We start from the raw sequence: 26,393 nt of genomic DNA, 5'->3' as shown, positions 1-26,393 counted from the left end.
AAACAAGTAAAACACTATCACAAAATCTGCTTAGTGAGAAAATGTATTTTATCAGAAAGAAAATAAGCAAATACCAACCTTATTTGAGATATTTCATCTTACTTAGATTTCAGTTCTAGCAGTGTAATCAGCCAAAACAGCTATTATCTAAAAACACTTATAAATTGGGGCACTTATAAACCAAGGTACCACAGCTATATTTTTACTTTTTATTTTTAAATACAAGTGGAATTTTTTAGGGATGAATAACAGGGCTCAATACAATGGATGATTAATAATAAATAGCACTGGGGGATTTCAGGCTTTTATTTGTTTATTAGAAAGTAGCTGTAAAATAGCACACAATTTTTCATTATTGACACTATACTATACAAAATCACTATTTACACATTTAAAAATCACTGTTACCGGCACAAAACTCAATCCAAACAATAACACATGTTATAAAAATGTCCGGGACTCTTGTTTAGTCAAGCTGAAAACTTTTAGGCTAACATTGACTATTTTTATGTAATTTTTTTTTTTTTTATTTCATCTCTGCAAACAAAAATGTTAGTATTCTTCAAAGAACCCTTCAGAATACATTTATGAATAGAGGAGAGTAAAATGACAATGAGGCTGCTGTCACGTGTATTTTTCATCTTAATCATGCACAAAGATTTAGAAGGGACTGCACTAGTTAGCACTGCACAACAAAAAGAAGGTTCAAGTTGGGATATGGGTTTGACTCTTCATTCTTTCTGTGTGGAGTTCCCTATGCTTGTGTGGGTGCTCATTTGGCTTCCATCAGTCCAAAAACATGTATGTAGAAGTCAGTTGGAGACTTGACATTGTCCATCCATCTAAATGATTGTCTGTTGACTGGGTGAGCTGATCACTACGTCAAATAAAAAAATACTTCACACAAACACATGAAGACTAAAGGCGTACTTGGGTCTACGGTCTGTGTGTCACTGTGATTGATTGCATCCAGAGTAGCTAGAGGCTGCAGGGGTCAAAGGTGTGACGACCAGTCCTTGGCTCAGGTCCAGACTCCGTCCCTCCTTTTCCTGGAGCATGACAAATATTAACCAGTTAGTGTTAAAAGCATACATCATGTATGGATGACTGCACACAACAGATAAGGTTGTGGCTTTTAGGGAAGTCTTTTCACCAACTCACCACTTTATATTGCAGAACCATCTCCTTGAAGGCCATGAAATCAATAAAAGACAGCAGAATGTCCACTATGTCACCTGACACCTCGTCTTTGTGCTGCCTACAGGTGGATGGAAGAAAGATGAATGCTATAAAGTTCTGTTTCAACATGTGAGTCACCTAGTAGCTTGTAAAGCAAAAGCTTAAAAGGCCATCCATCCATCCATTTTCTACCGCTTATTCCCTTTGGGGCCGCTGGTGCCTATTTCAGCTACAATCGGGCAGGGCCAACACAGATAGACAGACAACATTCACACACTAGGGCCCATTTAGTGTTGCCAATCAACCTATCCCCAGGTGCATGTCTTTGGAGGTGGGAGGAAGCCGGAGTACACGGAGGGAACCCACGCACACACGGGATCTGTGGGATTGAACCCCAAACTACTCACGACCTTCGTATTGTGAGGCAGACGCATAAACCCCTCTTCCTCCGTGCTGCCGCTTAAAAGGCCAACCTAAGGTAAAAATACTGTAATTGACTTTTTAAAGATACAACAATAATGTGTCCCTGGAGTCTGTTAATTGTGAATGGTTTGTACTTGTATAGCGCTTTTCTACCTTCAAGGTACTCAAAGCGCTTTGACCCTGTTTCCACATTCATCCATTCACACACATGCAAGGCACTAACCACGAACCATCAGGAGCAAGGGGGAAGTGTCTTGCTCAAGGACACAACGGACGTGACTAGGTTGGTAGTTGTGTGGTCCTCTGTGTTTTTAAAAATTTTGATTTCTATTTACTGTTTTAATTGGTTGTACCCTTTAAAATCGTTTTAATCATATTCATTTTTATATGGTTTTTATATTTATTTTTTGTTTTTATTCAGTCACTGGTGGAGCTAAGGATAATTGGTAAATGGGTTGTACTTGTATAGCGCTTTTCTACCTTTTTAAGGAACTCCAAGCACTTTGACACTATTTCCACATTCACACAAACATTCACACACTGATGGTGGGAGCTGCCATGCAAGGCGCTAACAATGACCCATCAAGCTAAGGATAATATTTGAATATTGTATTTAATATTGTTGTGGAGCACTTTGGAAACATTTTTGTTGTTTGAATGTGGATAAAGTGGATTGGATTGGTAGAAGGTGGAGATCGAACCAGAAACCCTCAGGTTGCTGGCACGGCCACTCTCCAAACCGCGCCACGCCGTACTCAACAAACACGTCTTTCCCTCGTCTTTTTATTTTTTATATGATGTTGTGTGAAAACGTATTTGATGTCATTGTCTTATTTGCGTAATTGGCCAGTTGCAAGAAAACTACGTGAATCCTCTAGGATGATTTGGAATTCTCCATAAATTAAGCATAATATGTATTTTGATTTTCATCAGAATCACAACAATTGACATTAGGGGTGTGGGAAAAAAAACGATTTGAATACAAATCGAATCGAATACATTGTGCGATTCAGAATCGATTCTCATTTTTAAAAAAATCGTTTTTTTTGTTGTTGTTTTTTATCAATCCAAAGCACTACACAGCAATACCATAACAATAAAATCCAATTCCAAAACCAAACCTGACCCAGCAACACTCAGAACTGCAATAAACAGAGCAATTGAGGAGACACAAACATGACACAGAACAAACCAAAAGTAATGAAACAAAAATGAATATTATCAACAACAGCATCAATATTAGTTATAATTTCAGCATAGCAGTGATTAAAAAGCCCTCATTGACATTATCATTAGACATTTATAAAAATTAAAAAAAAAAGAACAATAGTGTCACAGTGGCTTACACTTGCATCGCATCTCATAAGCTTGACAACACACTGTGTCCAATATTTTCACAAAGATAAAATAAGTCATTTTTGGTTCGTTTAATAGTTAAAACAAATTTACATCATTGCAATCAGTTGATAAAACATTGTCTTTTACAATTATAAATGCTTTTTAAAAAAACAAAACTATTATTTGGCTTGCATGTCAGCAGACTGGGGTAGATCTTGTTGAAATCCTATGTATTGAATGAATACAGAATTGTTTTGAATCGGAAAAATATCGTTTTTGAATCGAGAATCAAATCGAATCGAAAAAAAATCAATACATTATCGAATCATGACCCCAAGAATCAATATTGAATTGAATCGTGGGACACCCAAAGATTCACTGCCCTAATAAATACAGTTTTGGTAATTGACTTAGTTGTGATTTCCATCTCTGCATGAAAGTTTAAAAGTAGCATATATTGATGCAGTATGAACAAGAATGTTTTAATGTACTGTAGATACATCGAACCATCATACTGCTGTGATTATATGCATCAAGTGTTCATTCAAGGCTAAGACAAAATATCGAGATATATATCGTGTATCGTGACATGGCCTAAAAATATAGAGATATTAAAAAAAGGCCATATCGCCCAGCCCTACTTCCCATCCAATCTGGCGGAGCTTGAGAGGTGCTGCAGAAATGAGAAACTGCCCAAAGAAAGATGTACCAAGTTTGTAGGATCATATTTAAACATTTGCCAAATGCGCATCAACAAAGTCTTGAGAAAAGGCTGTAAATACTTATGTCAATGTGATCGTTGTCTCTATGGGGTATTGTCTGTAGAATTCTGAGGCTGTAGACATAGCCGCTACAGTCTTCCCTTTCCAGATGCCCAGTATGTCAAATTTGAGCTTAAAATTGTATTAAAAAAGTTCACCAAAAATGTGTGTATTTTCTTAACATTTCAAATTATATTTATATCACTGGAAATGTATCTACAAGACCTGTCTGATAATACTGGTTTCATGTAAATCCATGTATTTTTCAAATTTTAAAAAAACATACCTATAACCAGATACTAGAATAGCCTGTACTTTTTGCTTTTGCCAGGAGAAATGTGTCACTAGTGAGTAACACTGTGGGGCGCTGAATAGGTACCATGTAGCAGAAAATGTACAGGTGTCATGAGCAAGAATAAAAGATGCCATTGCTCACATGAGATGTTCAATGAAGGTGCTCATGTTGAAGCCGGGGATCCTCCTGATCAGCTGCTGCTCCACGTATTTTTCCAACTGTTCCACCTGCACACAAATGCCGTGTGAGAATACAACAAGTGTGGGTTTGATAAGCTACTCACATAATCATTGAAGATGGTTGTGTAGCTGAGCTTGTTCTCTTCAGTGTTGTCAAACTCCTGGTAGTGTTTCTCCAAGAAGCTCAACTGTAGCTGCTGGAACTCCTCCTCTAAAGACATGTCAAGACAACTCACTACAACAATTGTTCACAAAAAGCAATACCAAGAGTGTAAAACTTATTTTCATTGGAGGGCCATGTTCCAATTATTGCTGTCCTCAGAAGGAGGCATGAAACAGTGATTATACTGTATAGGAATATAAACATGTAATAGCCACCCTCAGCGTGACCTGTATGGCTGTTGACCAAGTGTGCTTGCATTCACTCGTGCGTGTGTAAACGCTGCATATTTTAAGTGATTGGGCCGGCACGCTGTTTGAATGGAGGATAAGTGGCTGTGACGACACTAAGGCAGTGCATTTAAGGCACGCCCCCTATATTGTTGTCCGGGTGGAAATTGGGAGAAATTTGGGGGAATGGTTGCCCCGGGAGACTTTCGGGAGGGGCACTGAAATTCCCGCATAAAATAATGTGGCATGTCACGTTAAATGTATGAAATGAAGTAGCAGATCATACGAATGAAGTGGCACGCCACAAAAAAAAATGTTGCACCCTGCATAAAACAATGTGGCAGGTCAAATCAAATGATGTGGCAGGTCAACTCAAATGATGTGGCAGACCAGGAAAAATTATGTGACGGACAACATTAATGATGAGGCGGGCCACAGAAAATTATGTGACGACCCGCATAAAAAAGTATGGCAGTTTAATTTAAATTATGTGGCAGACCAGAGAAAATCATGTGGCGGACTAAGTGATGATCAGTTGGGCCGCTAAAAATTAATTGGCGGGTCACTTTAACTATTGTGGCGGATGACAAATGACGTCAAAATGTTGTTGCGGTGCACATTAAATAAGGTGGCATATCACGTTAAAAGATGTGGAAAACTGCATGAAATGATGTAGCGGACCATATAAATGAAGTGGCGCGCCACAAAAAATGTTTTTGCACCTTGCATAAAACAATGTGGCAAGTTAAATCAAATGATGTGGCAGGTCAGGGAAAATTATGTGACGGACAACATAAATGATGAGGCGATCCACAGAAAATTATGTGAGAACCCGCATAAATTAGTATGGCAGGTTAATTTAAATTATGTGGCAGACCAGATAAACTTATATGGCGGACCAGGTGATGATCAGGTGGGCCACTAAAAATTAAGTGGTGGGTCACTTTAAAGGACGTGGCAAACCACGTAAATGACTTGCAGTGCCACTAAAAATGTTGTTGCAGCCTGCATAAAACAATGTGGCAGGTCACATTAAGTGATATGGCAGACGAGGGAAAATTATGTGACGGACTAAAATAGTATGGCGGGTCAATTTAAACGTGCCAGACCATAAAAAACGAAATGGCAAGCCACTTTAATTGACGCGCCAAACCACAGAAATGACGTGGAGCAACAATAAAAATATTGTTACTGCCCACATAAAATAATGTGGCCCGTTAAATGGTGTGGCAGCCCGGAGGAAATGATGTGATGGACCACATAAATGATGTGGCGGGTCACTGAAAGGCCTACTGAAAGCCGCTACTACCGACCACGCAGTCTGATAGTTTATATATAAATGATGAAATATTAACATTGCAACACATGCCAATACGGCCTTTTTAGTTTACTAAATACCAATTTTAAATTTCACGAGGCAGTATCATGCTAAAACGTCGCGTTATGATGACGCGTGCTCGTGACGTCACGCATTGCGGAGGAAATTTTGTTCCAGCACCGTTCCCAGCTATAAGTCGTCTCTTTTCATCCCATAATTCCACAGTATTATGGACATCTGTGTTGCTGAATCTTTTGCAATTTGTTCAATGAATAACGCAGACGTCAAAGAAGAAAGCTGTAGGTGGGAAGTGGTGTATTGCGGCCGGCTTTAGAAACACAAACACAGCCAGTGTTTCATTGTTTACATTCCCGAAAGATGACGGTGAAGCTTTACTATGGAACAGAGCGGTCAAGCGCTCACGGTTGGATTGGACCACACACACAAAGTACAGTGTATTATGCAGCGATCATTTCGAAAGATCGTGTTTCGAAGAGGGTCCCATGCGAAGGGCAGAGATGGGCATTGCCACCACCCGTCGACTGGTGCTGAATAAAGGTGCGGGGCCGACCTTCAGGTTGTACAGGTACGACCATATAATCTCACTAAAACACTAGTAACACAATAAGCAGGAAAAGGGATTTTCCAGAATTATCCTAGTAAATTTGTCTAATAACATCTGAATCGCTCCCACTGCCCTCGTCTTTATTTTTTTCTAGTCCTTCACTCTCACTTTCCTCATCCACGAATCTTTCATCCTCGCTCAAATTAATGGGGAAATCGTCGCTTTCTCGGTCCGAATCGCTCTCGCTGCTGGTGGCCATGATTGTATACAAGGTTCAGATGTGAGGAGCTCCACAACCTGTGACGTCATACGCACATCGTCAGGCAAGGCTTTTTTATTAGCGACCAAAAGTTGCGAACTTTATCGTCGATGTTCTCTACTAAATCTTTTCAGCAAAAATATTGCAATATCGCGAAATGATCAAGTATGACACATAGAATGGACCTGCTATCCCCGTTTGAATAAGAAAATCTCATTTCACTATATAGCGCCAGTACTTCATCCATGTCCACCGGTCCTGTGGCCATGGGGGTGGGGGGTGGGGGAACACTAGCGTACCACGGCACAGTGGTTAATAAACGGGGAGGGGGTGGTCTCCAAGGTTTCTCATAGTCATCATTGTCAACGTCTTAATGGGGTGAGTTTTTCTTTGCCCTTATGTGGGCCCTACCGAGGATGTCGTTGTGGTTTGTGCAGCCCTTTGAGGGACTTGTGATTTTGGGCTATATAAATAAACATTGATTGATTGCTAATTATTGATTTTCCCAAAATATTTTTCGGACCAATTAGGTGAAGTTGCGTAATATCTCACGGCACACTAGTGTAACGCGACATAGTGGTTGAAAAACAGGGGGGGGGGGGGGATAGTCTCCAAGGTTTCTCATAGTCATCATTGTCAACGTCCCACTGGGGGGAGTTTTTCCTTGCCCTTATGTGGGCCCTACCGAGGATGTCGTGCAGCCTTTTGAGGGACTTGTGATTTAGGGCTATATAAACAAACATTGATTGATTGATAATTATTGATTTTCCAAAAATATTTTTGGGACCAATTAGGTGAAGTTGCGTAATATCTCATGGCACACTAGTGTACCGCGGCACAGTGGTTGAAACACACTGCAATACATAATACGGCACAAGTGAATAGGGAGAGGACGTTTAAAATAGTAATCCTACCCATGATGATGTCCTCTATGCATCCAATAACAGAGTCGAAGGCAGTATCTATGGCTGAGGAACTGTGATGAAGACAAGATTGACACAAAACATTGGGTTTTATTGGACAGAAACCAGACAACGAGACACGTCTCTTCAATTATCAGCGAACTACCGCTTGGCTTGAACTAACCTGGAAATGGCAAAGGTTTCGTCTTCCATGTCAACCATTTCAACAATGTCCTCCCCGCCGGCCTGCACACCTGCGGCGGGGCAGAAATGTAAGGCAACGTCTGCTTTAAAATGCACAAGTCTTTACTTCGTCACAGCTGTGTATTATCACACCTTACAGGTTTAGCGCTTTACTCAACCACGACGTCAGGCGGCGGCCACGGCCGGCTAACGTTAGTCGTTAAAAATGGTGGCTTCCCAAATGAACAATACACATAATATTCATTACAAGACGCGCTAAAAGGTAATCACTTACTTCGTTCTTGAACGTCCATGTTCAGGTGGCAGTGAAGGAAATGGTTGCCCTGGAAACGACGTATTTCGGTGCGGCTTTACGTAATCTCCGACGGAACCAAGTGAAGAGCACATAGGTTCCTACCGTAGGTGAGCGCTGCAAGTTGTGTTGCGTTCGCGGACTGGCTACGAGTCGAAATTTGCGAACTTCCATTCTGGAATAGCAAGCACCCATTTAATTTGTTGTCTCTTTAAGGCATCGTTGACTTTTTACGAGTGTAAATTAGGCTGACCATATTCTGAAATCCCAAAAAGAGGACACATATATGCGTGCCAAGGCGGGCAGCACGACTAGGTGAAAATTTGCCAATGATACTTGAACTTGCTTTATAAATAATATATTTATTTAAATAAAGCATTGTTTCTCCTCTGTTTACAGTATAACAAATTAAGTCACACGTATACTATGTAACATTCAGTTTTAGAAAAAGTACAGAGGTAGCAATATTCAAAATAAACTCTTGTATATAATATACACATAAATAATTCCTCAAAACAGGTTAATTATATTTAAACAAAAAACAGGTAACAGCCCATTCTTTAAAATGTCTCTTGTCAGTCTAGTGGACCATTCTAATGTAAAAATATATATAAATAATGCCTCAAAACATTTGAAACAAAACCAGATGCTCTCAGAGAATACACCAGGGGTCGGGAACCTTTTTGGCTGAGTGAGCCAAGAAAGCAAAATATTGAAAAATGTATTTCTGTAAGAGCGATATAATATATTTTTTAACACTGAACACAACTAAACACGTGCATTTTTAAGTAAGACCAACATTTCTAGAGTATAATAGGTCTCTTATTATTTGGGATAACATTGTTATTCAAAGCCAACTGTGAAGGGGGCGTGGCCTGCGGGCCTGCAGAGAAGCAGGGTGTGCCAGGACCAGCCTCGAAATAAACGACAGGTGCTTAGATGGTCCATCTGGGCTTTGTTATCTAATCACCTGTCGCTCTGTTATAAGTAGCAGCCAGGAGGAGAGACGGGGTTGGAACTGGAGCCGGAGCGCGAGCAAGAACAAAAGAGAAAAAGACAATTGCTGGAAAGCAACTGAGAGACTTATTGAAAAATAAAACAATATTGTAACCCTAAAACAGGCTCTCATGTCGGTGCTTGGTGGTCTGAAGAACACCCAGGATGGCAAGCCCCACACTAACCAATAATAAATAAATTACTTCTTACCATTAATACAACTTCTTGAACATAAACATGAGAATGTTTTATATTTTGAACGTTATTTTTAACACTGTGATTACAAGTGAAATTATTCATTACTTATCGTGTCAAGCAATGTCAGCTCAGATTTATCCGCAGGCCAGAAGCAGTCAGCAAAAGAGCCACATGTGGCTCGCGAGCCATAGGTTCCCTACCCCTGGAATACACCATAGTTGAAGGGTTTTTCACAAATCATTGAAAACAACAAAAACAGAGGTAGCATTTCTGAGCCAATTATTTTCAGCTTCTGTAAAATAAAAAAATGCAGTTAACATTTACAACCAAAAAAGGACCTTTCCCGGCAAAACTCGAACCAACACTTCCTGTCAATAGCGTCACTTCCCTAACTTCCCCGGAAGTCCCGTCCCCCAGCCAAAGCCATTGTTTAACACCCCGTAGCCAGCCACTACAATATTTACAGCTAGAATTCACCAACTCGAGTACTATGTATACGGTAATTTAACCCTGGACGTACATTGAAAATACATGCAACCCTAATTCAAAATGCCGGACAATTGAGGCATTTAAAAAACCCCGCCCGGACACCCCCGCAGAAGAGGACATGTCCGGGGAAAAGACGACGTATGGTCAGCCTAGTGTAAATAAATAGGTCATACGCATGATAATAATCTCATTATCAACAGGGGTGTCAAAAGAGCCATTTGTGTCCCGCTGATATGCAATTATTCATTCAGGTTGGATGGGAAGCATTGGTTTTCAAGCGGTACAGAATGGATGGATGGATGTCTCTGTATATTAGTGCATTCATCTTGAGTCTAGTCAGGGAGGTGACCAAGAACCCGATGGTCATTCTGGAGAGAGGGGAACCGTACAGAAGGGCAACCATCTCTGCAGCAATCCGCCAATCAGGCCTGTATGTTTTAGTGAACAGACAGGCACCATTTCCCAGGAAAACGTTAAAAAAATGCACCTGAAAGACTTTTCAGATCATGCATCCATCCATTTTCTACCACTTGTCCCTTTTGGGGTTGCGGGGGGCGACTTTCAGATCATAAGAAAAAAAATGATATTGTCTGATGAGACAAATATTGAACTCTTTGGCATAAATGCCAGGCATCATGTTTGGAGGAAACAAGGCACCGGTCATCCCCAGGACAATACCATCCCTACAGTGTAGCATGGTGGTGGCAGCATCATGCTGAGGGGTTGTTTTTCAATGACAGGAACTGGGAGACTAGTCAGGATAGAGGGAAAGATGAAGAGGATGAAAACCAACGCTTCCCATTTAACCTGATGGAGCTTGAGATGTTTTGCAAAGAGGAATGGTCAAAACTAGATAGGGAAGTGTGCCAAGCTTGTGGTATTGTATTAATCAAAAATGCTGCCAAACGTGCATTAAAGTATTGAAAAAATGTGTCGATACTTATGTTTAGTTCATTTTTTAAATACATTTGCAAATATTCTTAAAAAAAACTTTTCACATGGGGTATTGTCTGTAGAATTTTGAGGACAAAATGGTTGTATTTCATTTTGGACTAGGCTGTAAGACAGGGGTAGGGAACCTATGGCTCTAGAGCCAGATGTGGCTCTTTTGATGACTGCACCTGGCTCTCAGATCAATTTTAGCTGACATTGCTTAACACGATAAGTAATGAATAAATCCGCAGGTATTCACAGTATCAAAAATAACGTTCAAAATATAAAACATTCTCATGCATTTTCATCCATCCATCCGGTTTCTACCGCACCTGTTCAAGAAGTCGCATTAATGGTAAGAAGTATTTTATTTATTTTTGGCTGGCCTCCGAATAACAATGTTATTAAAAAGAATAAGAGACTTATTGTACTCTAAAAATGTTGGTCTTTCTTAAAAATGCACGCATATAGTTATATTCAGTGTTAAAAAAATAAATAAATAAAAGTTGTCTGGCTCTCACGGAAATACTTTTTAAAATATTTGGCTTGTATGGCTCTCTCAGCCAAAAAGGTTCCCGACCCATGCTGTAAGATAATAAAATGTGGAAAACATGAAGTGTTGTGAATACTTTCCAGATGCACCGTATATCATTGAATATAATATTTAACTTATTTGCTTGGAAGAAAATATTTATTGATGACCAGAAGTAACAAATGTACCCCAGGGCAGTTGTGGCCACTGATGTAGCTTACCACCACCTGGTGTAAATGAATGTTGAGTCCTACTTCTCTGTGAGCGCTTTGAGTGTTTAGAAAAGCGCGATATAATTTTAAGTTATTATCAGTTATTATTAAAGAGTAAAATAGGACCCCGAGATCCATGTTTTGGTGTTATGAAGCGCATGTAAAATATCAACTAATAAATACAGGGTACATCATATAAAATCCATTCATCCATCCATTTTCTACCGCTTATTCCCTTCAGGGTCACGTGGGGTGCTGGAGCCTATCTCAGCTACAATCCGGCGGAAGGCGGGCTACATCCTAGACAAGCCGCTACCTCATCGCAGGGCCAACACAGATAGACAGACAACATTCACACTCACACACTAGGACCAATTTAGTGTTGCCAATCAACCTATACCCAGGTCCATGTCTTTGGAAGTGGGAGGGAACACACGCAGTCACGGGGAGGACATGCAAACTCCACACAGAGCCCGGGATTCACTCAGGACTATTCAGGACCTTCGTATTGTGAGGCAGACGCACTAACCCATCTACCACCGTGCTGCCCGTCATATAAAAAATAAAATGAAATAAAATATATCATGTAAAATCTTTACCACAAATGCATTTGATTTTTTAGAATATATCAGCATATTCCCACAAATAGTCGTATTGCATTTAATTTGTCGTACGCAGATCGAATCTTTGTCCGAGTTGGTCCAGGAAAATGTGCAACTTTGTGTTTTTATTATGTTAAAATTTGTTATTTGCACTACAAAATATGTATTTCCCATACATTTTTTAGTACAAAACATGCATCAAATTAAATTAAAGTTTTAATAAAAAGTATAAAAATCATTTGACATAAAGTATTAAATACACCCTTTTGTAAGGGGGGACGAGACCTTAAACTAAAACGTTGCTTAATGCCCCCAATTAGCCTGTAAGCATTCGACAAGAAGGGGTGCAAAATATATCAATCAATGGAAAATCAACAGGGGGAAGACATTCCAATATCTGGAGAGAAACGTTAGCGACAACGGCAAGGGCTCTGAAGAAAATATGGGTAAGGTTTGGAAAGGCAAATTCAACATTTAGCAGCTTGTACAATACAGTATATTAGAGAAAAAAAATCACGTTTGAAACAAAACCCTGAAAATATGAAGCAGCAGTTATTTCAGCATAACTCTATGCACCTGAGAAATAGCAAATGACAGCCAAGGACTAACAAAAGATGGATGTTTCTGTTAAAGAAAGATTTTAGGCATCCTGGAGAAACCATATTAGAAACCAACCAGAATGGCAAGGAACCAAGGAGTTTCCAATGCAAACTATAAGATAAAAGAAGGATTGTTTGTCTTGATACGATGGATGACAACATAATCTACAAAATACAGCAATTGAAAGGGAAAAAGAGGAAGACCATCCACAACATTGACAAACATTTCATGGGAACAGACGAAGAAACAACTTGCAAATCAATGTCCTCCTGAGGACGGAACGACTTAAGGTCTAATCTAATGTAAGGTATTCTGTAGTAAATGACACCTCAGTGAGTATATGCCACACTCACTAATTGCATTGACACAGCACTGATCTCATGTTGCTGTTTCATAATGGTCATCCACCATCTACTGGATTAAAACAGTCATTATATTCGACCAAAAAAATCAATGATTGTTTTAGTTTTGCTAAAAAGGAATATGAAAACCTTAAGTCTGGTCAATGAGCCAAATCGTAATTTACCTTATTTGGTGATATAAGATTAAAATGATACAAGAGACAAAATAGTACTAATTTAGTTTCATAAGGTATCGATGCTTCAGTATCGTTTGACCCACATAACTAATAATTTGGTTTATCACAAATAACACAAAGCTGATATGTCTGTTTTGTTAAGACGTACATTGGAGTAGTTTTATTTTTTTTTTAGCACCATGCATCAAAGTGGTCGCTTGCCTCATCTTTTTGGTGTGCTTGGCTGGACCAAGTATGGACTCCACTGACTGGCTCTTGTATGCGATTCTCTCATAGTGCTAACATTTGTAGTATTAGCAAACATAGGACCCTTGAAATATTTAGTAGTATTTGATTACAATGGTGATCATTATTATTCCCATTCTTAGGAATTACTTTTATCAAAGTATTTTTATGTCAGTTTTTAATTGATAAAATGAACATGTGTCTATTTAAAAAAAAAAAATCTTACGTCCATCCATCCATTTCCTACCGCTTGTCCCATGTGATCTATATTTGGAGTACAGTATATACTTTGATGTGTAAAAAACATGTAAAGAAACACTGTCTTGTCATGTAAACATCACATGAATATACATTTATTACAAATAGCACAATCCAAGAAACATCAATCTTTCATAAACCATATTTTTAGGAATTCTGGGGAGACATTCCTCTTTTCAGTTTTTTTTAATCAATGAACTATTTCTCGCAGCTTCTCTTTTAAGGTGCTCCAAATAAGCAAACAGTAACTAAACAGGCAATTTGTCCCACGCAGCGATTCAAGTCATCTTCAGAAACCTTTCCAGTAAACTTTAACACATCTACTTCATGCGTTTACTGGGTTTCTTTTAAAAACAATTCAGCCTAATCTTAAGATACTCCATTGCATAAATATACTCGTTCTTGGAAACCAACGGGCTGCTTTCATACAAGAGCTTGCTACAGTAGCCCCTGTAAGGGCAAGAAATGGCAAAAAGGCCTTAGATAAATGTTTGATTCTAGTCGGGGTGGGCGAATCGATGCAAATATTGATAGTATTGATACCAATGGTAGTATTAATATCGGCTCAATAATAGTGTAATAAGATTGATATTTCTTATGTATCTATATTTTCTGGAATGTCTTTATTGTTAGATGGTCGTAGGTATAGTTGATTCTTGGACCTGGATTTTAATGAGCCAATAGTAGTGTTGGCTTTTGTTGACCTAATTAGCACTATACTTAATTTTGCTCTTTGTCTTATACTGTTGTAAAGCCTTTAAATATTCTTATTCATCCGGGTCATTGAATTGATCGCAACTCTACTGTTCTTATAGGAGATATTTCCCCTCTCATCTGCTCTCGTGTAAGGGTGCAGTGCAGGAACTAAGGAAAAAAATTCTGCCCTCAAGACTAAAGCTCTCAAATCATTGACGTTTGTGTTCACAGACTTTAGATTGGACAACCCTAGTCTGAGGACAGGATCCCGGAATTAGTGTTTATCTTCTGGATACTGCATCATAACCTTAATCTAGAACTGAGAGATAGAACGTCTTCTCAGACAATCTGAATAATCCAGTTGTGATCTATTCAGTACCGTACGAATATGTAGATATTGTTAAATTGTTCACAAATAAGATTACCAAAATCTTCAGCCTGCGTTTTATTTCGATTAAAATCCCAATCAACTAATGCATGGCAATGAAAATGTGCATATTTTCAAGTGAAAAGTAAAGTTATCTGCAATATTGGCCCTCTTTTTACTTGGTACCAGATCAATGTGCCAAATATCGCCCACCCCTACATACCCGTCTAGTCAGTTTAAAGAGGTCTCATTTGTTTGTAACTAAAGGGCATAGAGTACAATTTTGGTGCCAATATACTTCTGTAAACAAATAGACTCAAGATAATAAAATAATAGAATTGCAAACACAAATGCCAGACTTGGGGATACATCATTCACATTGACGTTTCACATTTGCTTTTACAACAATCCAACTCTGGAGTTTTCAAAGTGTGAGGACCCAGGGGCTTAACTTCAGTTTAAAATATATTTTAATAGCTGCTTAGCTTAAGCGATGTTGAAAATACATAGGAATTATTTGTAGTTCTTGTAGTGAGAGTGTCAACAGTTAAGGGTGTGTGTTGATATGTAAATAAACAGTTGTGAGTGGGAGAAAAATGAGGCTGACCACTTTGAAAACCCCAGATGTAACTGATACTCCATCTTTCAAAACCAAATGCTGGATATATATTTTTTTAGCGCCAGTTAAGTAAACTCAAGACGGATACTTTTCCTATTATCAACATTCACAATTATACTGGGAACAAATAACCTTCTGTTAGACTGATGACAGTGAACAATCCAAATCTGAGTTTATAAATAAAGCACGACACACAAGCGCAGATGAATAAGTTCAAAATCTTTACAGTACCGGATCACTCTTTACTTCCTTTATGGTTTGATGAAAGACTAGTGAAGTCTTCTGGTAAGATCGGATATTTTACATTTTGTAAACTAAATAAGTAAACTGCATGTTTTTGTGGACATTTGTACATGGAAGTCTGACATTGTTGCAGATATGTGAAATGGATCCGCACAGGAACCAAGAGATAGCGATGGTACACAGAGCAAAGACAATAACAATGCTATTTGGGGATTTACATCCACTAATGTTCGTCTGTACTTTGGGCTTATTGCAGCCACATGTGTCCATAACAACGGTTGGGACCATTCATCTTAATATTGACCATATTGAAATACCAAGAGTGGTATTAAGAATTGGATGATTCCTAGTGTGATGAAATCAGTTTTACTCTAGTATTTACCCATACATTCATTTATTTGCGACGGCCTGCCAAATTTTGTACCACCACAAATAGATTTGCCAATACCTGTTTTCCCACCCTCATTAACACATTTTAATGTACCTGGTCTGCCCAAGAACACGACAAAATAGGAGGTATCAGTGCTGCCAACTAGGCAACTTTATCTCTATAATTTAGCAAGTATATGTTACCTTTTTATACTTTTTTTACAAAAAGTGACAAGCGACATATCTGGGAGGGAATTTTGGAGGCTATTGTTTTTTTTTACCAGGAACACCGGGTGCAATCAAAGACAGTTCAATCATATTTGTGGCATTTTTAACAACAAAAAGAAACCAGTTTTCTTATACCATTATAAATATTTGTCTTGCTTTTTTTTTAACTAAATTTTTACATATGCATCATGGCCAATTGTGTAAATTTGACACCTTGTGGGGAAAACACTGATGTTTATTGTCACTGAGTGTCACATCTTTGGTTTTAGAGTTATTGATACTGTTACATTGCTGCTATTGTTACATCAGGAGGCAAACCGTCAAATATCTGCACATGAGCTAGGTGTAGTTTAACAACATAATAAAACCAGTTTGCTAATAGCTTTAAAAAATGTTGTTTTGCCTTTTTTTATTTTAACTTATTTTTTACAAATGCGTCATGGCCAATTGTGTAAATTTGACATCTTGTGGGGAAAACACTGATGTTTATTGTCACTGAGTGTCACAATATCTGTGGTTTTAGAGTTATTGATATTGTTACATTGCTGCTATTGTTACATTAGGAGGCAAACCGTCAAATATTTGAACGTGAGCTAGATGTAGTTTTTGTTTAATTATTTTGCACCATTGATTTTAGTTTGCTCAAAAAATTGTATTAAAGGGAATAATTATTTTATTGATATTGTTACTTTGTTTTATAATTGACATTTTGGGGGCTAGAACCTTTGTCCTGTGTGGATTTTAATTAGCCAATTCAAGGCAAATTGTGAAAATCATTTAATATCCTTTGTATATTAAAGAAAAACGCATCAATATTTGCAATACTTCCCCTGGATTTACCAAATTTGCAGTATCGCCCACCCTCATTCATTACTACTACCTTGCAGAGCCCAACGTGTGTGTCTATGATGTGATTATGTAGTGTCCTCTAAACAAGAATACAGTGGGATCTTTTGTGAAAAGAGGTTCACAAATTGGATCTTACGGATTATAGGGGTTGGTTTTGATGTGATTAATTGTTTCTGCTCCCTCCATCAGAGTCTGTCTGGCTTCTGCTCTTAGAAGAATACAAAAGAGGAGGCATGTCTAAATGAGTGAGAAGCTCACAGGAATCCCGCTGCAGTCGGCTTCCACATCCGCTCGTCTGCTTCCTATCGTCACCCCTCCATCAAGGCCTCCTCTGACCAGAACGCGTAGCACGGATGCTTTCACTGCGGCACCATCCTCCAAGCCGGCTGGGCCAGAGGGGCTTAGAGGGGGAGGTGTCTGTAGGGCTTGTGCATCTCTCCTTACAGGAGCAGGTTAGAGTGTGTCAGGAGACATGTGCAATGAGTCTGACGCGAGTCTGGATGTCCTGGCGACACAGGGGGCACGTTTCTAACTGTAAGGCACACTCCATACACATACCCCTGGAAGAAGATAAAGACAAAAACAACCACAATAACACTTTTATTAACTAGCCACAGAAATATTAATCATGTCAACCTCTCATTTGTCAACAAACTAATCCATAATCAAACTACCACCATCATAAAAGCCTAATTAAATGTGGAGCCAATGTTTTGAGTAACATTTCAAGTGCGTGAATGCAGACAATTTTAACAGGGAGTTAACCACTTAGTAATACGGAAACAATCAAACATGTCACTCTAAATTTAAAAACTTCACCATAGTACAAAATGTAAAAATAACATGAAAGTTGGCTTTTAAAATGGGAATCAATAAGGATTAAAAAAAAACATCCAATTTAGGTCAACATATGCTAAGCTTTCTGTACAAAACATCCACATTTTAGTTTAGTTTTATTGGTGACAAAGCGAGGCTTACATCTAGTGGTATCAATAAGCATTGACTTTATTTTATGAAGAAAAAAAAAACTAGGCCACACTTTGGACATTACTGCCTTAATTTATGTGTAGAATGTGCTCACTTCTCTTAACAACAGATACGGTACTGTAGATAGAGGCAAATTAAAACAAAAAAAATACTTTTGATATATATAGTATAACCAAAAACTGGTCAAATGTGCAAATTTTAGATTGGACTTTATAAAGATCCCACTTTACAGTAGTAACACAATATGTAGCACAACAGCATGGACTTTATAAAGATCCCACTTTACAGTAGTAACACAAGATGTAAAACAATTGCAGACGCCTCAGACCCTAGTCACAAACTGCTCATACTCCCCCCGCCCCCGGCAGGTGTTACAAATCACTGTATGCCAAACAAAACAACCCGTCATAACAATAGTTTCTTCCTTCTGGCTGGCAATTAGATAAACCCTGTGAAATAACTTGAACTAATCTGTCACTGTGATTGTACTCACTCATGCTCACTTCATTATCTTTTTGCTCCGTTCTATTCACCACTGCGTTATTACTTATTAGCCTTGCATAATAAGTACTTGTTTATATTTTTAGTTAATTATTAATATTATTTGTTTTACATTGAAGAAGGCAACACAAGTCAAATTCATTGTGTGTTATCCATCCAAATTCTATCGCTTATTCCCTTGGGGTCGCGGGGGGCGCCTATGCCTATCTCAGCTACAATTGGGCGGAAGGGGGGGTACGCCCTGGACAAGTCGCCACCTCATCGCAGGGCCAACACAGATTACTTGGCCAATTAAGCAAATTCTGATTCTGATATTTGGGAGACAACATGACCTACCCGTGTCCACAGGGCCGCAGCGCTGTGTCAGCCATGACGTCACAGCACAGCGTGCAGCAGTTGTCCCGGATGCTAACCTGTTTCAGTAAAGCCAGGCGCCGATGTCTAGGAATAAAGCACAGGAAATGTTGAGTTTGCGTTAACAAAAAGAAGTTGCCTTTGATAAACTATGATGATGATGTACTGCATCACAACTTGTCATATATGTATTACTTTTTAGTCAGGTGACTCCAAGGCAAGGAAGAAATGCCCAGTTAAAATTCTCAGACACAAACGATAAATTAAGGTCATGTTAGAACGATAACGCACATACTAAATTCCATTATGGCTTTACTTCTCATAACAGTTTTCTTGCACTTTCACAGAAATGATATTTATATTTAAATTGACGCCCCTCAGACTGACTGATTACGTAAGCTATTGCGTGACAACATTTTTTTGCACCGACAGCAGTTTGTCGACATGTTTTATTGTTCCTTTATTGCATATTTCTATTGTGATTTTTCTATTTTCATATGATAATTCATACTCTTATCTTATCTTAGCGCAATAATATTTCTAAAAAGGATATTTCCCAGACTCTGGTGTTGGAAAAAAGTCTCCGCTCACATAATGGTAGACTTTATTTATTTATTTCTACCCTCAAAAAAAAAAATGACCGAATTTGTACAATAAAAAGCCAGAAGAAACAACCACAGCTGACTTAGTGGCGCATTATGACGTCTCTGTTCATCAATATAGTGATATTATACATGTAAAATGGCATGTGTGCATCAGCTTTAACATCAGTGCACACTTACAGGGATCCCAGGAAATATCAAGATTTTTTTTTCCGATGCCTGTGCGGGTTATATTCGCACACACAGATTTGCCGTTGCACGAAATAAAATTAAGTCAATACAATATTCGGTTTACAACTTGCTCACAGTAAAATGTTTCAAACCAAAAAATATAAGAACACCAGCTAACTCAAGGGACCCCAAAATGGCAAAAAAGTATATGTCCTATAGTCTTTATTTACGGCTTTTCTTGTCAGGAGAACAACTTCTCGTGGCTCTGGATTAATGTACCCTTTTCTTTGTGCATTTCTGCTTGAAGTTGAACAGAAAGGTATTTTAAGTTAATTAATGCATTTCTTGTTCAAACCAGTGTTAAGAACCCCAAATCTTTTACATTATTACAACAATAACGTCTAACTTCACGCTGCGTGCGTCTTTGAAACTTTGATTGATTGATCTGGACACGTACGCACGCACATATATATAAATATGTATATATATATATACATATATATAAATGCATACATACATACTGACGTTGGCTTAAGCTGGCGTTTTCTTAGTAACAAAAAGAACACTGGATCAGGACTTAATGGGTTGGTCCACACAATTTGGTTGTTCACATAAGCGGTCACTGTATAAACACATTACATACCAGCACTGACAGGAGCCTAAAAAAATCAAAAGGTGGAAGAAAGTTATGTCCGTTTTATTTTATTTTTTATTAGGATTGAATGCCTTAAGATGGTGGTGTGGTCCATCTTTTTATGCTTTAAAGAAAATACATGATAATGTAACAATGCCTGTATCACATACCACTACCCTAACTTCATCTTACCTGGGCAGGATGATCTTTTCACTGGGAAGCAGTGACGCAAAGTCGTTAAAGGTGCTGAACTTGACTGAGGGCGGGTGGCGGAAAGGCTTGGCGCCAAAGTTGAACTCACACTGCTGGTATGACATAAAACTGGCCGCCGCAAAGAAGCCAGACCTGACAGATTGAGGGGAAAGAAGCGATTTTGTGGTGAGAAGGTAAAGGAGAAAAACAAAAGTGGAAGGAAAACTTACGTTGCTGAAGAGAAAACCTGTTTTTCTGGCGGCAGCTGATGTCCGTTCAGATAAAAGATCATATGCTTTTTGCTGAGGTCCAACAGGAAGCCGATAGCGTCTCCTAAAATAGGTCACCATACATTTGAATCCATACAGCATTCTCTAGCCCTCTGTGTATGAGGAATATGGGTGCTTAATGGCTGGAATATATTTTTGTGTCACGTAGCTTGCGTCCCCTCTGACGGCGTCTTGTTTGTTTTATAGTTCTTCCGTGAGCGGTGGCGCCAGACCCGTAATTCTCTTCTAAAATACTAAGGGGCAGTGTCTACAGAAGGAGCAACTGCAGCTGTTGTTGACTAGAGACTGTGTTTCCTTCTCAGAAGAGTGAGCACAGAAAACAACCACTCAACCGGCAGAGACTATATTAGTATGCAACACTATTTGGCCGTTTGGGACATGGGACAAGAGAAAGCTATCATGTAATGGTAAAAATAAACAAAACTAAACTAAAAAAACGATTGTAAGTTAACGACATGTTGGTGTTTATCTGTATGGTCATGTTTAGAGATCACATGTTCGTAATTATACCGTGCCTGAAAGATTATTGACAAAGAACGAGAAGTGTTGTGTGTGCACAATAAAAAATACGTGTCGAAATTGAACCTGTTCTTTGCACAAAATTGGCATTAAAAGTTAAAAAGGATGCTGACCTTTTTGGACGCAACAACAATAAAATAAGCTTGTGTTAGGCAAGATATTAAGTACACATGATGCACAATATCAGTTTTCATGCAAATATTTAATCACTGATGTTTTTAATACAATAATTTGTGTATTTTAAGAACAAAGTCTAGTCGCCTGTGTTCAGGGATGCTCCTTGGCATAAACTGATCAATCAGCACTGCTTTCTGCATTGCTGGCGACAAAACCATTGGGCTTTTTGGAAAGTGCACACAAGCCTTGTGGGAGGCTACGCAGGAGAAGGGGAAAGATGGCGTTGCCTACGCAAGATACGTGACACGAGATTATACACAAGGCTTAAACTCTAACCATCTGTAGATACAAAAATCTGACATATCAGAAATGCTAAATCGAATGTTTTCAAAAAGCATACCCTCCTTCCAGCAGGGGTGAGCGTGAGGTTTACTGCGAGCATTGTACCAGATAAGCTGCCTGCAGCCATCGTATGCACACGAGTATTCGTCATCGCCAATCCCGTAACCCTCCTGCAACACACATTTGAACAGGTTAAAAAACACTTGAATGATCTCTGCACAGGATGAGATTAGACAGATGGAGTACATGGTTGAGGAACTTGCTGTCCTTGGTGGCCCATCCGATTTGCATCACACCCGATGTAACGACCGTCACTTCATAGTACCAAATGCCAGAATCCACACAGAAAGTACAACGTACACTTTCAAATGAGGAGGCATCACACCGTGCCTGTGGGGGAGAAAAAAGACACAAACACATTTCTAAAAAAATTGTGCAATTTCAGCAGTCTAATAATCTTGTGTTGAAGACTAGCAATCGTGACACCAAGAGAGACTATCTGCACCTTATTGCTTTTTTTATCCTGCACTACCAAGAGCTAATGCAACAAAATTGTGTTCTTATTTGTACTGTTAAGTTCAAATTTGAATGACAATAAAAAGGAAGTCTACGACTAAGTCTAAGACTATCAGGTGTAACTAGAGAAGTTATCAATTATACTTCATTGGAACAAAACTGATCATTAAAGGACAACAAATAGTGTATTGTTTATCTATAGCAGCAGCATCTGTAGCCACCTGTTGCTATTCATTTTTGTTTGGTGGTTGTGCTGAGACTTTTTAATGTAATATATGTGCCTTGATTTGGCCTACAATCTGCAACACCTGCAGCAATCAGCAGAGGGCGCAAGCAAATCAGGCTCAAAACGTGTTAAAACAAAGCTGAACAGTCCAAAAGTTATTTGTAAACATTGAATTAATGCAACCAGACTGCTTTAAATTGCCTAACAAAAAGATGTACCATCAAAAATGAAACAAACTATTGATACTGAAAATATATTTGAGGCTAATTTCAGACTGACCTCTAATCCACTAGGGGAGATTTTGAGGTACTCGCTGACGTCGTTGCTGTTGAGCATGGCGTTGATATGGGTGAGGTTGACCTTCTCATAGGTGAATTGACGCCCTTCTTTGAGAACTGGATAGAGGGAACAGAAGAAGAACCATTGGCACAACTCAACTACACAAAAACTTCTCATCAGAAAGTGCTGAACAGACGGGACCCCTCACATAAGTTGTCTAAGCTCCATTGTGAGCAGAATCCGACCTGCCTCTTCAGGTAGTCAGGATGCTCCGACCATGACTCCAACACAGCCAGTCTGCTGCCTATACATGACTCGGACACTGTCAGTTTGTTCTCACCTAAGGATGGCAAAGAAGACCAGTGAAAAAGTAGAACATTTGTCTTATTTTTTGTAAAGGGTGGGGAGATCAATCCAAATATCGACAATATCAATACCAAGATCACTGCTAGACTGAAGAGATTGAAAAAAAAATCAGTTTTCTTCTATGTTTATGCACACATTGTTTCTATTATTACTTTTGAATTTTTAGTTATTCATTAGAAGTTTAGGTAGTAAGTCCTTGGACACAAGATGGCTTAAAGAATTTGAATTTAAAGCAATAGTAGTTTTCGCTTTTGCTTAATTATTTTGCATTCCTGACTTTATTCTGCTTTAAAAAACTGTATTAAAAAATGTAATCATGAAATAATTGTAATATTTGGTTGATATTAAAGGTGTAATGGTAAGTGTAGTTTAGACTTGTTACAGATGTGTACCAATTTCCTAATTAGTACACATTAAGAGTGAGGGACAGGAATTATGCCGCATGTTAGATGTCTATGCAAACAAATAGACTCAGACTTCCTTTTTATTGTCATACAAATTTGAACTTTACAGTACAGATAAGAAGAAAATTTAATTGTATTAGTTCATGGTAGCGCAGGATAAAAAATCAATAAGGTGCATATATAAATAAATAAATTACTGTACAGATAAATACAGCAACATACCTCACTGCCCTGTCCTTTGCGAGTGAAAGTAACAACTAGCAATAGTGTTTAGAAAAACCCAGAAGCTGGAGATCAGATCAGATCAAAAAGACCTGAAATACTTTATTAATCCCAGAGGAGAAATTAAAATGTTCAACAAAATCCCATTCCAGATCAGACAAACATTACAGGGAGATACAACAGGATCGCTGACGGGTCTGCCAACTTCCGGGGCCCTTTTACAAAAAAAGTGAGGTACAGGTAAACAATGAGGGTGGGGAGAGAAATAAAAAAACGGTCTAAGCCTGGGTCCCCGGAGAGGGGGTCCAGACTGGGGCCAAGGGAAAAAACAACTCATAACCATAGCACACATCCCTCTTACATGTGTGTAAGAGGAAAAAATCTAAAGACATTAAAATATTCTCTTCTCTCAATATAGGAGGGTTATATTTGATTCAGGATTTTCTTAATTGAATCAGATTTGATAGATCTTGTCCAGAGTCGACGATCAGTCAAATCTATGAAGTCCGTTTTTTATTGTCTTTATTGTTGTTTTTTTAAAGAATGGATCCCCACAAAAAAATAGCAATCATATACAGTACTAGGCACTAGCCACCAGGTGTCAGCAAGGTCACATTAAATGTTTTCTAAATTGTTATTTAAGAATTGTATTGCAAAATTAGATCAGAATCAGAATCCGTTTTTTTGGTCAAGTATGTTTAAAACACAAGGAATTTGACTTGATACTGTGCTCTCTTTGCTAAATACTAGAAACCAAGAAAAAACAACCAACTAGACTAGCAGTTTGTAGTTTTTTATGTTCCAGTTTTCAAATCCATCCATTTTCTACCGCTTATTCCCTTTGGGGTCGCTGGTGCCTATCAGCTACAATCGGGCGGAAAGCGGGGCACACCCTGGACAAGTCACCACCTCATCGCAGGACATTCACACTCACATTAACACATATGGGCCAATTTTAGTGTTGCCAATCAACCTATCCCCAGGTGCATGTCTTTGGAGGTGGGAGGAAGCCGGAGTACTCGGAGGGAACCCACACAGTCAAGGGGAGGACATGCAAACTCCACACAGAAAGATCCCGAGCCCAGGATTGAACCCAGGACTACTCAGGACCTTTGTATAGTGAGGCAAAATCATTAGAGCTCAAAAGCTAAGTAGTTTTGTGTTATGGCATTTTGTTCCATTATTGCAATGTTACGCACCAAACTGTGATCATAGCGCATTGTTGCACCCCTAGTTGATATTGTTACGTTGTCTAATACTGTTTTTTTTGTCTGCCTAAAGTCTTTGTACTGCATTCCTGTCTAATTATAATCATGACCAACAAATTAAAAGCTAGACCACAAAAGTATTTAATGCTCTTCAAAATGTTCAAGTAAAAATATCTGTGATACTGGCCTGGTATTTACTTTTATTACTGAAATGATGTTGCCCACCCCTAATTTTTTAGCCTGTTCGTGCCAAACTCGATAAAATTTCAAACCATCATCAATGTGTCTCTAAAGCCGGAATGTGAACTTACTTGTTTGAGAGAACTTCTCCAGGGCAATAAGAGCAAACAGCATGACAGTGGGGTGTGCTTCAGAGCTCTGTAGAAAACACATGAACAAATTACGCATTAAATTGATAAAAAAGTACTATTTTTCTGTACTCCAAAACATGTCAAACGAGAAAGCATTTCCAAATTCAGCTGAGTGTATTTCTCCGAAGTTTACCACTGAGGACTTTTTTACAACGATAAACAACAAAAAATACATTTTAATGTGTGTTGCTTTATACATTAAAAACTATTCAGCCATCATTTTAAAATGTAACTTATTATTTTGCCTCTGCATTACTTACCAAGCTTTCTAGAAGGTACTCGAGAGTTCCAGGGCTCAACAGTCCAATGCTGGCGGGACCTTAGAGAGAAGACATAAAATTAGATAGCCGACAGTGATAAGTCACCGGTCAGTCTGAAAGACAAACATTCAATGGTGTCAATGTACCAGCCAGTTTCTCAGCCAGACATCCCAAGACAGCTGTGGTGTTTCTGTGTTTGGAAGGGCTCAGAGCGTCCTGTCGAGCCACAGCCGCACTCAGACTCAGCATGTCTGAGAGTTTCTGGAGGGCATCCTAGAGATGACATTAGGACTTACTTACTCGAACCATGAAAACAGTGAATTTTAGGGGGAAATCAACCGTAATATATAAAGTACTGCACACACACACCTCTCTTTTTAATTAACAGTCATGTCGACTTAGTAAAAAAGTAAATACAAGGCTATGTCCCATACATTAATTAAATTGTGGCAGGCTGCCATAAATTTGAGCCACCACAATTGAATGGGGCACTACCTGTTAGCCCTTGCTCATATACAGATTATAATGAGACTGTCTGTGGATGTAGATTGTTGTTAAACCTCTGTACAGTCACGGGGACTATGCATCGCAACTGCGCTTCTAAACACAGCTCACCCGCACCTTGTCTGCCAGAGAATAAGAAGACATAGCAGGCGGACTAAGTTTCGCCAAATTAGCAGCATTGTTGCTATAAATAACAAGAAGTAAGACCTCTAGATACTCTAAAGGGACAAGTGACACATTTATTGAGACTTGAAAGCATGCATTGCTCT

General features: G+C 38.7%; 2 protein-coding genes across 7 annotated transcripts in view; both read right to left on the bottom strand.

Annotated features, from left to right (window-relative positions):
* Window positions 1-291: 291 nt before the first annotated feature.
* arl2bp (ADP-ribosylation factor-like 2 binding protein) lies at window positions 292-17,456 on the bottom strand. 4 transcript variants are annotated; one of them, XM_061917062.1, is made up of 7 exons: window positions 17,318-17,456; window positions 7,794-7,863; window positions 7,622-7,683; window positions 4,280-4,386; window positions 4,138-4,223; window positions 1,162-1,258; window positions 292-1,049 (listed from the first exon to the last, which is right to left on the bottom strand). In XM_061917062.1, the coding sequence occupies exons 2-7, from the start codon at window positions 7,829-7,831 to the stop codon at window positions 951-953; spliced, it is 489 nt and encodes a 162-aa protein (XP_061773046.1). In that variant the 5' UTR covers window positions 7,832-7,863; window positions 17,318-17,456; the 3' UTR covers window positions 292-950. The 4 variants fall into 4 exon arrangements, with proteins under 4 accessions (XP_061773046.1, XP_061773043.1, XP_061773045.1 ...); XM_061917059.1 differs by lacking the exon at window positions 17,318-17,456 and adding an exon at window positions 8,088-8,238; XM_061917061.1 differs by lacking the exon at window positions 17,318-17,456 and adding an exon at window positions 7,951-8,018.
* Window positions 13,754-26,393, bottom strand: part of rspry1 (ring finger and SPRY domain containing 1) — a 33,242-nt gene continuing 20,602 nt past the window's right edge. For all 3 annotated transcript variants that reach the window (XM_061917056.1, XM_061917057.1, XM_061917058.1), the window contains 11 exons: window positions 25,767-25,893; window positions 25,621-25,679; window positions 25,301-25,367; window positions 22,998-23,129; window positions 22,790-22,905; window positions 22,015-22,158; window positions 21,827-21,938; window positions 20,731-20,833; window positions 20,501-20,653; window positions 18,884-18,988; window positions 13,754-17,619 (listed from right to left, as the gene is read on the bottom strand). In XM_061917056.1, coding sequence (XP_061773040.1) covers window positions 17,523-17,619; window positions 18,884-18,988; window positions 20,501-20,653; window positions 20,731-20,833; window positions 21,827-21,938; window positions 22,015-22,158; window positions 22,790-22,905; window positions 22,998-23,129; window positions 25,301-25,367; window positions 25,621-25,679; window positions 25,767-25,893 — 1,215 coding nt within the window. In that variant the 3' untranslated portion in view covers window positions 13,754-17,522. The remainder of the gene's footprint in view (window positions 17,620-18,883; window positions 18,989-20,500; window positions 20,654-20,730; window positions 20,834-21,826; window positions 21,939-22,014; window positions 22,159-22,789; window positions 22,906-22,997; window positions 23,130-25,300; window positions 25,368-25,620; window positions 25,680-25,766; window positions 25,894-26,393) is intronic.

This window comes from Nerophis ophidion, linkage group LG12 (genome assembly GCF_033978795.1).
Source record: "Nerophis ophidion isolate RoL-2023_Sa linkage group LG12, RoL_Noph_v1.0, whole genome shotgun sequence".
Classification (NCBI taxonomy): Eukaryota; Metazoa; Chordata; class Actinopteri; order Syngnathiformes; family Syngnathidae; genus Nerophis; species Nerophis ophidion.
Note: the sequence above shows the minus strand (reverse complement) of the source record. Positions and strands in the feature narration are given on the sequence as shown.